General features: G+C 53.8%; 1 protein-coding gene across 1 annotated transcript; it reads left to right on the top strand.

Annotated features, from left to right (window-relative positions):
* Positions 1–8,259: 8,259 nt before the first annotated feature.
* Positions 8,260–15,042, top strand: LOC116882132 (rhox homeobox family member 2-like). The gene is made up of 4 exons (XM_032882367.1): positions 8,260–8,392; positions 8,558–9,083; positions 10,437–10,482; positions 14,539–15,042. The coding sequence occupies exons 1-4, from the start codon at positions 8,260–8,262 to the stop codon at positions 14,851–14,853; spliced, it is 1,020 nt and encodes a 339-aa protein (XP_032738258.1). The 3' UTR covers positions 14,854–15,042.
* The last annotated feature ends 1,066 nt before the right edge of the window (positions 15,043–16,108 follow it).

The following is a 16,108-nucleotide window of genomic DNA, read 5'->3' as shown; positions in this document are numbered from 1 at the left end:
CCGTGTTAAAAGAAGAAATCACCGTCATCACTGTTTCGTAAGGGACTTACACCAGCATCCCAGTCCATTCCCTTCATATGACAGAGGACGGAACACAAGTGCAGAGCAGTGGGTGACCCGTGAGAGAGAGCGTCCGGAGTTCATCTCACTGAGGTCTGGCCTCTAAGCAGCCATGCCCTGCCATGGTCCTGGAGCCACCCAGAAAGGAGCAGCGCTCACCCAGGTTGAAAGCTTCAGCACTCACCCCACCTTTGCGCACAGAGCTCTCCTTCAAAGTGCTCTCCAATCAAGGTTTCACCCTCTGTCCCAGCATACAGCCATCCCTCACTTAAGGCATGGAGTCCTGGTGTGCCCTCTTGCTCACCAAATATCACCGCCTTTCTCCCTTCACATAAAGATACGATTGGAGAGTTACTCAGTTTCTCTGGAATCTATGACACCAGGAGCCATCGGCTGTGCTCTGGGATCGGGGCTGCTGGCTTAGGTTTATAGCGTCCTCATTCTCAGTCCTTTCCAGATCCTGGGGACCAGCTTCCTGGCACTCAGCCTGACTCCCTAGCATAGCCGGCCGACATCCCAGGGGCCTGGTGGGCAGTAGAAGACAAACAAACCAAAAACAGAAATAGAAACACACACTGGCGGTTGCCAGAGGGACAACCTCGCCGAGTTTATACGATACTGTCCCTACCTGTGCTGATAGCTCTCTTTCTGGAACAGGTGCTCAATCTAAATTCTTTCAGGCAGTTAGGGGTGCTCAGCTGATTGTCAGTGGACTGTGCGACTCTAGATGTCAGCGTTGTTGAGTTCGAGTCCCACCCTGGGACAAGAGATTACTTAAAATAAAATCTTTAAAAAATAAATTCTTTTGGGCAATGAGAGGGGAGGCCAAAAAAAATCTGAGTTTTCTATTTCTTAAAAATAATTACCAAGGGGCGCCTAGGTGGCTCAGTTGGTTAAGGCTGCCTTTGGCTGGAGTCATGATCTCAGGGTCCTGGGAAAGAGCCCCATGTCCCATTCCTTGCTCAGCCAGAAGCCTGCTTCTCCCTCTCCCTCTGCCCCCCAGCTCCCTGCTTGTGCTCTCTCTCTCCCACTCAAATAAATAAATAAAATCTTTTTTTAAAGATTTTATTTATTTCACACACACACACACACACACACACACACACACACAGGGAGGGAACACAAGCAGTGGGAGCAGGAGAGAGAGAAGCAGGCCCCCCCACTGAGCAGGGAGACTGATATGGGGCTTGATCCCAGGACCCTGGGATCATGACATGAGCTGAAGGCAGACACTTAACGACTGAGCCACCCAGGCGTCCCAATAAATAAAAATTTTAAAAAAATTACCAAAACGAATCTACGTACCAAGGAGACACATGGAGGGGGGCAAATATTGCTCCCCTGCACAGCCCAACCTAGAAGGGTGAAGGGAAAGTTCTTTTTCCTCCACTATAGTACTTTGAGTTGAGAGCATGTCCTTTTCCCTGTGGGCCCCCGTGGCAGGTAAAGGAGCCACGAAGGCAGAGATGGCGGCTGAAGCCAGAACCCAAGCGTTCCTGGAGCCGTCACCTCAGTAAACAGCAGGCTTGCCTCTGCTGCTGGCACGCTGGAATCCGCTGGGGAAGATGTCATTCTAGCCTCATCCCAGAAGGCCATGGAGTCCCCAGCCCTTGGGCCAAGCTGGCTAGTGTCACTTGAAGTGACTAAAGGCAGGGAGGTTGACATTTCTGTCCCTCCCAGGAAGGAGGCGGCTGTCCTCCCGAACAGGTGCTTCAAACCACCAGACGCACTGGGCTTGGCCCTTGGCCACTTCTCTCCGGGCAGACTACCCAGCAAGGACACTGCCTGGAAATGCAGAAGCTTCGACCTCTTGGGGAGACAAATCAGAGAAGATCCGCGGAGGAGGAGGACCGGTGTGCTCCAGGGGAAGGCAGCACAATGACCCCGACAGTGAGGAGGACAAGCTCCGGTCTGTTTTGTCGGTAACCACCCGCACAATGCTAAAGGCAGAGAAGGTGAAATGGCAGTGCCGAGGAGGGCCTGGCCATTCCCTCCCAACGCACGCGCGCACGCACACACACACACACACACACACACCCAGGCCCAGGCTGTCCCTGAGGACCTCATCCAGGTGTCAAGAGGAAAGAGGGCTGCCTGGCTCCATGGAATGGGGAGTTAGCTCCACTTACTGGGGGCCGAACTGAGACAACTGGCGGGATCCCTCACAGTTAGCATGGGAAGAGGGAATTCTCCCCAGACGAGGTTTTACCCTGGTCCCCACTGACCTTGGTGACAGGCATGTTCTGGTTTGCAGGGTGGCCCAACAGACAGCAGGCCTCATGCTGACCCAGGCAGCCTCAATGGAGAGCCTTGGCAGAAGCCTCTCCCTGTCTGTCACCTCATTTCCCCTTCCCATCTTAGCATTTGCTCCTTCTGCTGTATGAGCATGTGGGCTAAAGAAGCCAATGTCTCGGAGCTCATTTTGGGGAGACCCAGGTCTACTGGAGGTCAAAACTGCATCAATACAGCCAAAGCACAAAGCGGGCAAACTAAGGTATAGGCTGATGCTAGTTGCCTATTTCCAACACTGGTTTCATAAAACAACTCTTACCATGTTTGCAAAGTAGACGGAGGGCTCCGCTAATATCTTCTTTGGTCGAATACTGTATGATCTCATATACATGTGGAATCTTAAAAGAAAAAAACAAAACTTGTAGAAAAAGTGTTGAGGGACACCTGGATGGCTCGGGGTTAATTAAGTCTCTGCCTTCGGCTCAGGTCATGGTCTCAGGGTCCTGGGAACGAGCAGAGAACCTGATCTGGGGCTCTATCCCAGGACCCCGAGACCATGACCTGAGCCACCCAGGCGCCCCGAGTCCTCAGGACTTTTTAACCTCCTGGTACAGGGAGGGCACCTTTCACATGGGAATAGATAATAATTAGTAGGTTTATTTCATTGTTATTATTATTATTTTAACTTTTTATTTAGAATTAGATTATGATGGGGCACCCCTGCAGCTAAGTCAGTTAATCAGCTGATTGTTGATTCAGGCTCAGATCCTGATCTGGGAGGGTGGGATCTGCCCAAGGGGCACCCTGCTCAGAGCACAGTCTGGTTAAGATTCTTTCCCTCTCTGGGGCGCCTGGGTGGCTCAGTCTGTTAAGCCTCTGCCTTTGGCTCAGGTCACGATCCCAGAATCCTGGGATCCTGCTCAGCAAGGAGACTGCTTCTTCTCCCTCTCCCTCTCCACCTCCACCTGCTTGTGCTCACTCTCTTCCTCTTGCTCTCTAAATAAATAAATAAAATCCTTAAAAAAAAAAAAGAGCCCCAGGTTCTACTGACTGAGCCAGCCATGCACTCCATGATATGTTACTTTTGTTATTGAGGAGGAAGAGTTTATCTGAGGAAGGCCAGTAAGAACTTCTATCCATGCTTCAAGAGTAATCTTAAAGTCTACCTCTTTAGACTATGTTTCCAGAATTGTACTGAATATAAATTCTACCTTTACTGAACTCCCACATATTGCTTTGTTACTTAGGTATGGCATTTCCCTTGTTCTAGATGATATGTGATTTCAAATCATGTATTATCTTTTTTTCGATGACTTGCTTATATCTTTGAAGCTTGTTCATGGTACAAAGACACAGACTGACACACTTAAATACACATGTGCACAAACACACATGATAGGGAAGAAAAAAGAAACAGAGGAATGGAGGGAGGAGGGAGAGAAGGGAAGAGGCAAAAGGAAGGGTGAGAAGGAGGAGGGAGGAGGGAGGAAAGGCAGGGAGGGTAAGAAGGAGACAAAGAGGGATGGAATAAGAGGAGGTAGTGGGAAGACGGAAGAAGGAAGGAGGTAGGGAAAGAGAGGGAGAAGGCACAGAGAGGGAGGGAGGAGGGAGAGAAGGAGGAAGGAGGGAACAGGAAGGGGAGATGAGGGAGAGAGGTAGGGAGGGAAGGAAGAAAGAAGGGAAGAAGAGATAAAGTGATGGGGGAGGAAAAGAGAGAGGGAGGGCTGAAAGAGAGAGAGGGAGGAAGGAGAGAGAAAAGGCAGCCATCTTTCCATACTTCATTCTGACTTCATAAGAAGTCCGTGGGAGGATTGTCATTATTCTAGTGGCAGTGGTAGTGACAGGGATCGTTGCCCTATTTCCCATTGGGGAAACGGAGGCACAGGGACAGTCAGCCTTGCCCCTGCCATGCAGTGAGCAGAGAGAGAGCCGGAAAGAAGACGAACGAGGCTGCGCCCTGAAACCAGAAGCGTGTGCCCCAAGTCCACAGCCGCTTACTCTACTCAAGCCCCTGGTCCTTCCTCTGATGTTTCCTGAGGTGGGGGGGGTGGTTAGGGGCACTGTCCCCCCTCTAGCTGATGAAAGGTACACATCACTGCAATGCCACCACACACGGAATTTTCCACTCCAAATCCAGGGAACTCCCGACGTACCTCGTGGACACCGGTGGCCTCCAAGTAAGGGCTCTGGCTCCGGACCTTGATCCCCACCCCCACTAACTACAATGAACGGAACCGGGAGCCAGCGGAGGCTCCCCCCGCCCCCGGAAACTCATCCTACAACCGCGCTTTCGTCAGGGCGCCCCCCTGCCCAACCACTGTCAGCTTCCATCATCCCAAAGGTACACATTCCAACGCCCTCCTCGAACTCGGGCCCCACCTGACGTTGCAACCTTTTGGCCCCGCAGTACAGAGTTCCCTGCAGACTTCTCCCTAGCTTCCTCTCCAGCTCACACTCCAGAGCCCTCCGGCCGTGTCCGGGTGCCCCGAGACAAGTTCAGACGTCTCCTCTCCTCCCTGCTGGGGCTGCTCACACTACCCCCTTGTCCCGAAGCTCAAGGCACAGCCTGCTTGCCACGGACCGGACTCTGACGGCCTCTGAGGTGGAAGGGAAGCCCCACGACTCGCCAGAAGCCAAATCGGCTTGGACCAGGGGCTGCTAGGACCAGTCGCTGCAGAGGTTTGGCTCCTGGGCCCCCTCCACCAAGCTGTGTCACCTTGCCAAAGTCACCGAACCTCTCTCAGCCAGCACTGCCTTGGTTAAGGCCAAAAGGAAAAACCCGCGATGCTTCTACCACCCCCGGCACCCAGCGCCCAGCCCTCCTCACGGGACAGCGGTAACGCCCATGAGCCAGGCTGCAGTGCACAGGGAGCACTCCCGGGAAGTCACCAGCACGAGCAAGCACAGGTCCGAAGCTCCGCTCGGGAGCCCGGCTGAGATGCCCTGTCCGGCTCCTTTGACCACAGGCAGGGCCCACGTCCAGTCTGACCCCTCTCAGGCCTCGCCCCTTCACTCCAGCGTGGGCTCCAGCGGACCGAGCCCTCCCCCTAGGCCTTACTTGCATCACCTCGAGTAAGAGCCACAGCTCCCCTCGGGAGAGCAGGGGCCATCGTGATCCCCATCTCGCAGAGGGGGCCTGGGAGGCCCAGACAGGTCAGCTGATTTACCTGGGTCGCAGAGCGCGTTAGTGCTGCTGGGACTCCATCACTTCCAGCTTCTGTCTCTCTCTTGGGCTGGGAGAACCAGGGCGTCAGGACGGCTGGGTCTGGACCGGACTCCTTCCCCGCACTGCCTGGCAGAGGGCCCTGGAAACACAGCGGCCAACACAGGTTTACTGCCTGAAGCCCGTGTAGGTACCAAGGGACACGGTGGGGGAAGCCTGGCTGTCTCAGGTGGGGGAGCCCGTGGCTCTTGATCTTGGAGTCAGGGGTCCCAGCCCCACACTGGGTAGACAGATTCCTTAAGAAAAAGAAAACAAGAAAACAAGAAACCGAAACAGAGCCCCACGGGACAGGTAAGGTTAGAGACCTTAGGTCCCAAGATCACGATCTGTCCTCGTTGCCGACCGCCGGCGACGAACCAGCGGCTCTCTGCTCTCACGGCGCCTGTGAGCAAAGGAACACAAGACGGGCTGCAGTCCAGATCGGGGAGGGCAGGGCCATCGGCCATAGTTCCTGTGTGTCACCTCAGTCACTCCGGCAGCACGCTGCCGAGGTCGTTGCTCTCCTCTTACAGACGAGGAAACCAGGGCAGAGTGAGACCAAGCAGATCGGCAGCCCCGCCAGCTCGCAAGGGATGAGCGAGCCGGAGGCCGCCGGCATCCCTCTGGCTCCAGAGCCCCCCTCCGATGAGCGGGGCCCAAGGAACCGTGACTCGGGGCTATTTTCGCTAAGGACGAGGTTTCATTTGCTTCCTAAGGTGTGCCAAGGGTGAAGTGATGGAAGGAAACGGCGTAAGTAAATGCTAGCACACCTGATGCCCAGGTAGGGCGAGAGAGGCCGAGGGTCCCACGAGAGACTGAAGGGCAGCAGACAGGACCGCTCCGTGGAGACGGAGGCAGGAAAGGGCACGCGGAGACCGCAGGGAGGCCAACAGGCATAGGACGGAAGCCCTTGAGGTCTCTCACACAATAAGTAGCCTCGGGTCAAAATTGTGCCCGGGCTACCTGGCCAGGGGCTGCCGGTCGGAGGCCGGCGGCACTCAACAAGACCAAAGCCCAGGAGGAGACATCTGGTTCGAGTCAGGAGGGGGTAGTGCAGTCTCCATCCCTTACCACCCCTGTGAAAAGGGACTGGTCCCCAAACCTGCGGTGGGTGTCTGAGCCATCCTCCAGGACCACGAGGCAGGGCCACTTCTCCCCCTCAGGCGCGGTGGCTGAGGTACCTTGGGCCCACGATGCCCTCGGGAGCCCGTGGGAATGCTGTAGCTTCGGATTTCAACTAGAGTGGTGAGCTCGGCTGTGCGGTGATCGTGGGGTCCTTCACGGACATTGTCCGGCACAGGACCCGGGCCTAGGAGCTATTTCCAATAGTTAGGATAGTAACAGGTGTTGGAGCATCTATAAAACAGTTCCAGAAGGGAAAACCACAGAGCCCTCAATCGGGCCTGCTCTCTTTCATTTGAAAAAAAAGAAAAAAATCATGCCTACCATCATGCTGAGCTCAGTATTTGCTTAGGGTTTTCTTCTTTGGATGTAAAATTCACTTCTGAAAGAATGCAGGACACCTGGCATTTACTGAATTGGGACAAACTGTATAGTCACTATCATCGATTCCTTCCATCCCCCAAACCTCTGGGCCCTGTCCCTTTATTGGACTCACCTGGAGAAACCAAAAACTTGCTCAACTCAACTCTCCAACCAATAAGGATGTATCCTCGCTAGAAGAAACAAAAACAAGAACGGAAAAGAAAAACAAAAAGCAAGAAATAAAATTCATCTATTCCTCAGCAAGGGCTCAGGAAGATATTTCTTGGAAAACCCAGGGGAGGAGAGTGTCTGTGTGGGGGGGGGGGGGGCGGGGGGGCAAAGGCCAGAAAGTGGGTAATGACCCAGATCCAAAGGGTCCCACCATAAAGAACATGCATGCTTGTAGAGAGAGTCTCGAGGCGGAGGTATAGACGCTGAGCTCGAAGGGGTTTGGGCATCCATGGTGGCGATGAGAAGAGCAACGTTTGAACGAGGAAAACTGAACAAAACCCCAACCCGTGGGAGGGCTGCCCAGTTTGAGCCGACTTGGAAAGCGCTAAGCCCCATGCAGGTTCGCAGCCCGACCTGAAGTGTGGCTTCGGGACTAAAATCCCAGAGGCCCAGCCCCCTGTGAAGGGGCAAGCGTGGTTTCATCCGCACGGTGCATCTGGGCACCAGACACGCTCGGGAGACCCCAGCACCAGCTCCCGTTCCCGGGGACCCGGGGGTGTGGCGGGCTCTGACTTGGGCCGCCTCCCCGAAAAGCCTCAGACGGTGCCACCTCAGAGCCCATCACAGTCCTCGGATGACTATTCCCTGCCTAGTAGCGGCTGCTGGATTCGCAGGGCTGGCCAGAGACCTTCTCCCAAGCCCTCGGCGGGGTCTCCAGAGCTAGGGTGGGCTCTGCGTCTTCCCCTGCCCACACGGGCTGGCACGGTCCAGCGCGGCGACTTTCCCTGGGGGGCACAGGCCACCAGTCTGGGGCGTGTGAGCCCAGCGCCGACTGGAAGACTCAGCCTCTCTAGCTAGGCCGCGACGGCTCGGATGCCCTAGGCCAAGTGCTCCCTCCGGGAGTACCCTCGCAAGTGCACAGGCAAGCTTGGGGCCCGAGCCCGAGCCGCATGCGCACCTCGGCGAGCCCCACCCCCACCCCCCACCCCCCCGCAGCCGGGGGTGGGGGGTATATATAGGGAGGGCGGCTACTCAGACTTCCCGGAACCTGACAACGCCTGACCGTTTGGCGGAAGCCCGTTGGCAGGCCACCGCTCTCTGCGTCACCCATGGATCTCGCAGGGTCTGATGGGGAATCTGTGCCAAACGGCAACAGGGATATGGAGCCTCCGGGCCCAGACCAGGACAAGGGCACCGGCTTCCTCAGCCTGGGCGTCGACGAGGAGCGGGAAGTGCCACAAGGTCCGTGCCCATTGGGACAGGCGCCGGCGTCGAGCCCCAGAGACCAAGGTCCCCGGGCGAGGGGAGCGGTCCGGTCACCCCGCAGAGGCTGTCCCTCACCCCCTCCTTCCCACAGCCCCGGGCTCCGACGCCCTGATCTTTCTGTGTGGATCTCGTCCTTTGCAGAAACCCAGCCTGAGGCGATGTCACTAACCGGAGAGCCCGGAGACCCCGAGGCTCCCGGAGACGCCGGAGAGGGAGTGGCAGCGGAAGCGGGGCCCGAGTTCGCACCTGAGCGGGGCCCTGGAGCCGCTGAAGTCCAGGAGGAGGCGGACAGCGATGGCGTCAGTGACAGCGATGGCGTCGGCGACAGCGATGGCGTCGGCGACAGCGATGGCGACGGCGACAGTGATGGCGACGGCGTCGACAAGCCGGCGGATGGCCGCGAGGCCGCAGAATTTCCACCGCCTGCGCCAGGGCAGCCAGAGCCGGAGAAGCAGGAGGGGCAGGAGGGCCAGCCCGAGCCGGAGGGGCCACAGGGGGCCGAGGGGCCGCCGCTGCCGGAGGGGCCGCCGCCGCCGGAGGGGCCGCCGCCCCAGGCCGCCGCCCCAGGCCGGGCACCGGCGGCCCATGGCGTCCAGTTCAGCCGGCTGCAGCTGCGGGAGCTGGAGAGCTTGTTCCAGCGCACCCAGTATCCCAACGCGCTGATGCGGTAAGCGGACTGCGGCCCTGGGCGCGGGCCCCGGGAGGCGCGGGCCCCGGGGGAGGCGCGGGCCCCGGGGGGAGGGGGGCGGCCGGTGGGGCGGGGCGGCCCTGGCGGGCGCGGGCAGACTCTCAGCGTGTGGGTCCTCGCCGCGGACGCAAAGGCCAGCGGCCTCCAGGCTGCCGGGCACGCGGGCGGGGGCGGGGGCTGAAGGCGGACGTTCACGCCCATTTGAACGCGTCCGGCCCGCAAAGTGTCCGCCGCCCTTAGTAGAGGAAGGTCCTGCTGGAAGCAGGCTGGCGGGGACGAGGGCCGCAGGTCTGAGACGAGGGAGCGAAGGGCTTACGAGCCGACCTCTCTTTAACGTCGTCAGAAACCTGCTCGTCATCACTTTTGTACAAATTGTTCATTTTAAGGAATCTCTACACCCACCGTGAGGCCCCTGCCCCCATTTTTACATTTTTAAGACTACAGTCGGAAACTGTCTGGATTCCTGAATGTTCTGCCTTCCCTTAGATTTTGCTAGAGGTCTTGAAAAACCTTAAAAGTTAAAGCAAAACGAAAGAAAAACAAAAGAAAAGGTTGGCTCGGTCGGTCGAGCCTGCAACTCTTGACTTTGGGGTCTTAAATTCCAGCCCCACGCCGGTCGTAGAGATTATTTAAAATGAAAATCTGAAAATCTGAAGTTAAAAAAAGGACAATTAAATGTTGCTTGCGGGGGGGAAAAATGTTGCTTGCGGGAAAGCTCAACCTAGAGGGTCCAGAAGAGTGGTGGGGGCGTGGCGTCCGCCGGTGGGGGGGTGGGTTGCGGGGGGAGGACGGGGGACGTCAGTGTGCACCAAAACTTGAAAATAACACCACCAAGGAATGAACAGCAGTTGGTGCCGTCTCTTAGCACCCAGTGGGAATGTACTCGAACTTGATCATCACAGAGAGAGAAATGGGAGTGGGGTCGGGGAGAGAGAGAGAGAGAGAGAGAGAGAGAGAGATGGAGGGACAGCACCTTATGAGAGGGCTCTAAGTTAATCCATAAAATGGGTAAGAGCAAAGATCGGAAGTCTGTAGAGAGAGATCCTCTTCATTTTGTAATTGGTAACACCAGAAGAAACTGAATTAGAATTTCCCGTGCTCTTGGGGACTTTGCCTCCTTCAGCCGGGAGCCCTGGCTTTCCTTCCATTCTTGGTCACCTGAATCTCACTGTAAATCCCGAAATGGTGTGACTTTTTCTAATGTAGAGATTGGTCCATCAGATGTCACCGACGCCTCCCTGAGGAAAAATTTTAGGAAGAGGAAGGAAAAATCCTCTATTTTAACTCACCCCCAACTCCCAATCCTGAGTACTTGGGATTTTCTCCCCTCAGCCAGGAGCTTGCAAGATTCATGAATGTGCCTGAAGCCAGAGTGCAGGTCAGTAAACCAGAAAAAAACCATTTGGCTGGGAGCGGTTCTACAACAGGCTTCAGGACTTGGGCACCTCTGTCCTAGACCTTTTCACCTTCCCGGGTCTTGTTGCCTTTGCTAGTTTTGGGAAATAAGTGTTGAACTTCTGGGTCTCGGTGGGGGTGAGGGGGAATGGGAGAAAGAAAGCCCAGGCTAGGGAAATTGCCCATTTCCAGAGGGAATGCGATTTCCTAAAGGAATGGAAAAATCAGTATAGTATAGTATCCCTTGTATAAAATACACATATATGTTTGTATAAACTGTACGTATATATACTTTTAGATGTCACTGAATTAGACATAGAATACTTGTATTTATATAAATTTTTAAATATAGTGTAAGTAGAAATGTAACCAGAATTACAGAGCATATATATAGTATACGCACTATCTTTATAGGTAATAGTTATCTATATACAAACCTACCTACGTACTTATATCTAATACCAATATGTAAGATAGAAATACATCGAATGGAGTAAGTATGCATATCAATTGTATACTGGATGAAGTACATTAGTTCATAGAATAGATGCGTATATCTTTACCTAAGACAGAAGATATATTTGATATGTTGAACGTATATACAAGGAATATGCAGAATATCAGAAGTCTATTTTTTTAAGTATTTTCAGTAACAGATGAGTACTTACATATATATATATATATACATACATACACATATATATCAGTGTGACCTAATTGTTGTAGCTAATACAAAATATATTTATATAATTCACAGATAATTAATATAAGTATTATCCATGATACTATTATTATAGTCTTATGTAGTATGTAATTGCCATATACTAGAGCCAGTAGAGTGTTCTTTATTGTGTCAATTACAATTAATATTTATTATTAAGTGATACTAGTTCTTGATTGGTATGGTCATATGTTGATACAGAAATATCATTATATAGTAATATATAGTATATATATAGTAATGGTTTCCTACAACAGCATCATCATGTATTATTTAAGTATTATAGTATAAGGGTATATTTATGTAATTCATATATATTCCTGTATAATTACTCATGTGACTTGTAGATATTATATATATAATACATTTATCTGTACCCCATTTTATAATGGGTTTTATTTTGTAATATATATATGTTTATATATATAATATGGAATGTTATTTTATAATAATAGCTCCAGAAACATAGACATTTTATACACATCGAAAGAAAAGGATAGCCGCAAGCGCACCTACTCACGTACAGTTCCACTCCTGAGAGGGTTATCATGCGGGCCCCTCTTCATCATCGGGTCACGTCGGGAGGGAGTCTGAAGTGGAAATCATTCAAATTAATGCACTAAGGAGCTGAATTACACTAATTTTTTGAAAACAAGCATAATCTCGTTGCATAAGGAGCGAATTTACAAATATTTTGGCGTAGGCTTGAGGGAAGATTTCACACATATGACACAGCAGATAAGCAACTACCTTCTGTCCAGTGAAGCTGAGACTTAGGCGGAGGGTAGGGCGTCAAGTACAACCGCCTGGGGCTCCTGCTATGCTTTTCCCTCTTAATATTATGATTTTATTTCTCTAGGATTCAGACCAAAACAATTTTATTCTGTCAGTATACATTTTTTTTTAATTTTAAAAGTTCAGACATTTCTTTTTACTCTTAACTGTTTTTAGTGCAAGTGTCTAGGTCTGTTGCTGTTTTGTTTTTGTTTTTTTTTTTTAATATATATGATTACTTTTTTGCTGTTGTTTAAAGGTTTTATTTATTTGAGAGAGTGAGTGAGCACACCACCGGGCTAACCCAAGCCCACCAGCCTGGAGGGGCAGAGGGAGAAGCAGGCTTCCTGCTGAACAGGGAGCTGCCCCTCATGGGGCTGGATCCTGGGACTCTAGGATCTTGACCCAAGCTGAAGGCAGACGCTGAACCCAGTGAACCACTCAGGCGCCCCAATATAATACGATTTTTTGCTCTAGGATTCAGACGAAGGCAATTTCACTTTTCAACTGAAGAAAATATTTTGTTTTACTTAAAAAATCTTAAATTTCATTAATTTATTTTTAGAGCTGTTGCTTTTAAGTATTTGGCAAACAGGTGTGGAGAGTGGCGGGCCTACGTCTTCATTTTCTGGAACTCCTTCAGCCTGAGAGAGGAAAGATCCGTCAGCCTGAAAACCTTCTTAAATAGTAGATGGTGTATTATGGTGGACATGGGAGGGGGGAGGTGCCACCTTTGAAATCGGTCTCATAGAGCAAATAGACAGAAACAACACTTTCCAGCAAGGTCCCACCAAGCTAGCAAAGGTGGAGGCCTGTCCAGCCAGGTGGCTGCCGTGGGATGGGAGCACAGGGGGAAGCGGCAGACGAGGATGATGCCTTCGGGATAGGACTCACATTCTAATTTCTGAAACCACCAAGCAGGTTAGTGGACATTCCGGAGAGGAATGTCTGACACCTGAGATCTTGGTCTTCTTTTGTGGTCCTTTTACGAAGAGATTGTGTGGCATTTGTCACTAGTGGGGACTAGCCCTTAGGCTGGATTCTGGCATGTGCTGATTGGAAAGACTTTTTCATTGGCTCAGTGGGTGATGGCTACTTTGTGGGTCCATGGATCAGGGGGTGATTGAGGCCATCTCTCGCCTGAGTGGAATCAAAGGATAATTTGGGGGGAAAAGAGAGAAGTAAGAAGGGGAAAATGGAATAGAAAAGTCAGAGTGGGTGCATTTGCTTTGCTGCCCGCACAGAGCGTAATCTGTGATGGAGAGGGGCTGCGGACCAGAGGTAGGGAGGTCACACAGGCACCCTACAAAGCAGGCCCCTGGGACCAGCGGCTGGGCTCCCAGTCAGCTGTGCCCAGACCTGGAGACGCCCAGGCCTCTCTGCTCTGTGGAGCAGGCAAAGCAAGCTCAGAGGAACAGGTACCCTTAAGTTTGGGTGAGCTGATGTTCCCCAGCTTGGGCTGGCACCCTGCTCTCTCAGTCGGGTCTGAAGGGAAAAGGAGTCACAAGACGCAAGTGAGGAAAAACACATAATGTTCTCCTCTGTTTCCAAACTCTACAGCGCTTTGAATTTCCTTTTTTTTTTTTTAAGATTTTATTGATTGATTGATTGATTGAGAGAGCTAGAGCAAGAGAGCAGGGGTCCTGTCCAGGGTGCTGGAAGCGCAACCAGAGCAGAGGGAGCTGACAGGCTGCTGAGCCCAGGAAAGCCTGGAGGGTGGGGCAGGTGCATGAGGCCGAATGGGGCACAGTGAGGGCGGCATGCCTCTCTGCCCCCAGGCTGCTGGCTGGGCAAGGATATAAGAATTTCATCACTCTGGTCCTAGTTCATGTAAACAGGCATTGTCCCCAACATCTATAATATTCAGATAGTGTCCAGCTTCCTTCTGTCCCAGCAAGACCAGCCACAGGCTCTTGGGCCCTCCATGCCCAAAGCCTCGCTCACAATGCCCTCTTTTTCACTGGGAAGAGGTTTCAGAAGAGGAATGACCCTTCTGTCATCCTTAAAGGAAAGCTGTTGTTGCAAGACCCAGCACGTTCCTCTGGATTATTTGCTTAGTCTGTGTTGAAGATGGGCTTTTCAAAATGGGGGTTGTTCCCCTCAGCAGGGCCTTTGAACGATCTGAGCTTCCCCCAGAAGCAGGGGGACACCTGCCTAGTCACTAGGGAGTAGCGGCCACCGCACAGCTGTCGGTCGGCTGGGAGGACACAGGCATCCCAGGGGTAAAAGTCACAGCAGGGACAGAGAGCAGTTCCTCAGCTGCACCTGCTGCTGAGAATGGGGAGAAGTCACATGCAAGCTGGTAGGCCAGTCAAAGCAGGGAGCTGAGCCAGAGCCTGGCACATGGTGGGTGCCCTGTCGGGGGGAGCTGCAGGGGAGGGGCCCATGGCCCTACCTTGCCTAAGCTGTTTTAGGAAGGAGGAAATAGCTTCCCCCATGCAGTTGCAAAGCTTAAGGGCAGAGAGAGTAGCCCGCTGTGTTTTTTCATGGATGACGTTCAATGCTCAATGTACTAAAACGATCCCTCTTTCTCTCTGATTGAAGGTTTGGTTTAAGAATAGGAGGGCCAAGTGGAGGAGACATCAGAGGGCACTGAGGTTCAGAAACATGCCCCCCGTGGCCATGCCCCCCCCCGTCGTCGTTAACGTGGGTGGACCCTGCCGTGCCATCCTCATTCAGGAGCCGGAATACATGTGGGTTCTTCGCGAGCCAGTGCTGCTGGGGCCCCCCCCGCCGCCCATGCCACCCTTTCCTGTTGTCTTCTTGCCTCCTCCGCCCTGGCGTCCTCCGCCTTACCCGCCTTGCGGCTGCCCTCCCGTGGTCGCTCCCGGGTATCCCCCGTCCATGGTTTTCTTGTAAGCTCTTTTCCCACGCAATGGCCTCTGTGACCGTTTTTTCCCACGGGGCAACATTTGCAGCCGATTCCCGTTCTGTGGAGCTCACCCGAAAGAGCAGTTCACTAAATGCCCGCTAAATGTATTCGAGAGAAGTGCAAAGTCACGGACCCTCTATCTGGGGGCACTTGTTGTCTTTTCAATAAAGTTATGAATTCACTCTCTGTGTATCTGTTTTGTGTGCGCCGTGCGGTCAGTGCATGGGGTGGGCTGCTTTCACGCACCCGCGTGCCTGAGCCACCATCAGGAGGCCATGGCCATCTGAAGTTTCCCCAAGTGCCCTCGGCCGGCTTACAAGGACCCACCGTGTCCTCCAGCACCCCGTCTTCCCCCGCCCTCCACACCGCCCCGCCCCCGCCCCAGCCGAACGGCGCCGCCGTGCAAGACCGGGTGGCGTTAGCTTCTAAGGGAGAGAACAGTGTGCTTCCAGGCTGTGCTGAGCCCCAGTGGCGTTGAGGAGCTGAGGCCCACCCGGGATCTGGAAGGGACACTTCTAAGGGGCTACTCACGGGGCTCGCGGAGAAGCGGCCGCCGAGCGTGCTGCTGGAGCTCCGCAAGTGGTGTCCGCCGCCGGCCCTCTGGGTGGAGTAGACGCGGCGACCGCACTGGGCGGGAGGGTCCTGCGTCCTGCGTCCGCAAGGGTAGCACGAGAGGAGCCCCTTTCAAGGCCAGCACGGGGCTCTCTGTCCACCCTTTCTCCCCCCTCCCCAGAGGCCGAGGGCAGGCATCGCTCGGTCGCCAGCTCCCAGCCGCCCGGCCCCTTTCGGCGAGATGCTGCCGGTGGCCCGCGGTCCTTGGGTGCGGACGATGCAAGCCCGCGGCTATGCAAGGACGGCTTTTTGTCCGCTGGGACTCGGTCAGGGAGAGGGGCTCCTGCGGAACCGAGGGCGTGTACCTGTTGCCCGATCGGGTTATTTACACTGGCACACACCACCCTCCTTGTTGCCAGGACGACCCCTGCCCTGGGGACGAGTTTTGCCGGTGCACCCAAAATGTCTCCCCCGGTACCCCAGTTTTGCGTTGTGGCGCCGCTGCGGCTTCTGTGAGCGGAGGTGTCCGCGATCTCCCGCCTGGTCCCCCTCTCGTGCTAGCTGTGGTTCCGGGGTGTTGCCTCGGGATGGGGAAAGCGTAGCGTTTCTTCGAAGCCCCCATTCCCCCGGCGGGCGACGGTGTGGGCTCTGCGTAGCCGCCGCTGTGACTCACTTCTTTCCTCCCGGCAG

Source organism: Lontra canadensis, unplaced genomic scaffold, assembly GCF_010015895.1.
Source record: "Lontra canadensis isolate GAN:19392208 unplaced genomic scaffold, GSC_riverotter_1.0 scaffold81, whole genome shotgun sequence".
Taxonomy (NCBI): Eukaryota; Metazoa; Chordata; class Mammalia; order Carnivora; family Mustelidae; genus Lontra; species Lontra canadensis.
Note: the sequence above shows the minus strand (reverse complement) of the source record. Positions and strands in the feature narration are given on the sequence as shown.

What these genes read in the sequence shown, in the direction of transcription:
- LOC116882132 (XM_032882367.1), top strand. Translation starts at nt 8,260, where the DNA reads ATGGATCTCGCAGGGTCTGATGGGGAATCTGTGCCAAACGGCAACAGG. An exon ending in GGAGCGGGAAGTGCCACAAG is followed by an intron (nt 8,393 to 8,557) that starts GTCCGTGCCCAT and finishes CGTCCTTTGCAG; the next exon opens with AAACCCAGCCTGAGGCGATG. An exon ending in TATCCCAACGCGCTGATGCG is followed by an intron (nt 9,084 to 10,436) that starts GTAAGCGGACTG and finishes TTCTCCCCTCAG; the next exon opens with CCAGGAGCTTGCAAGATTCA.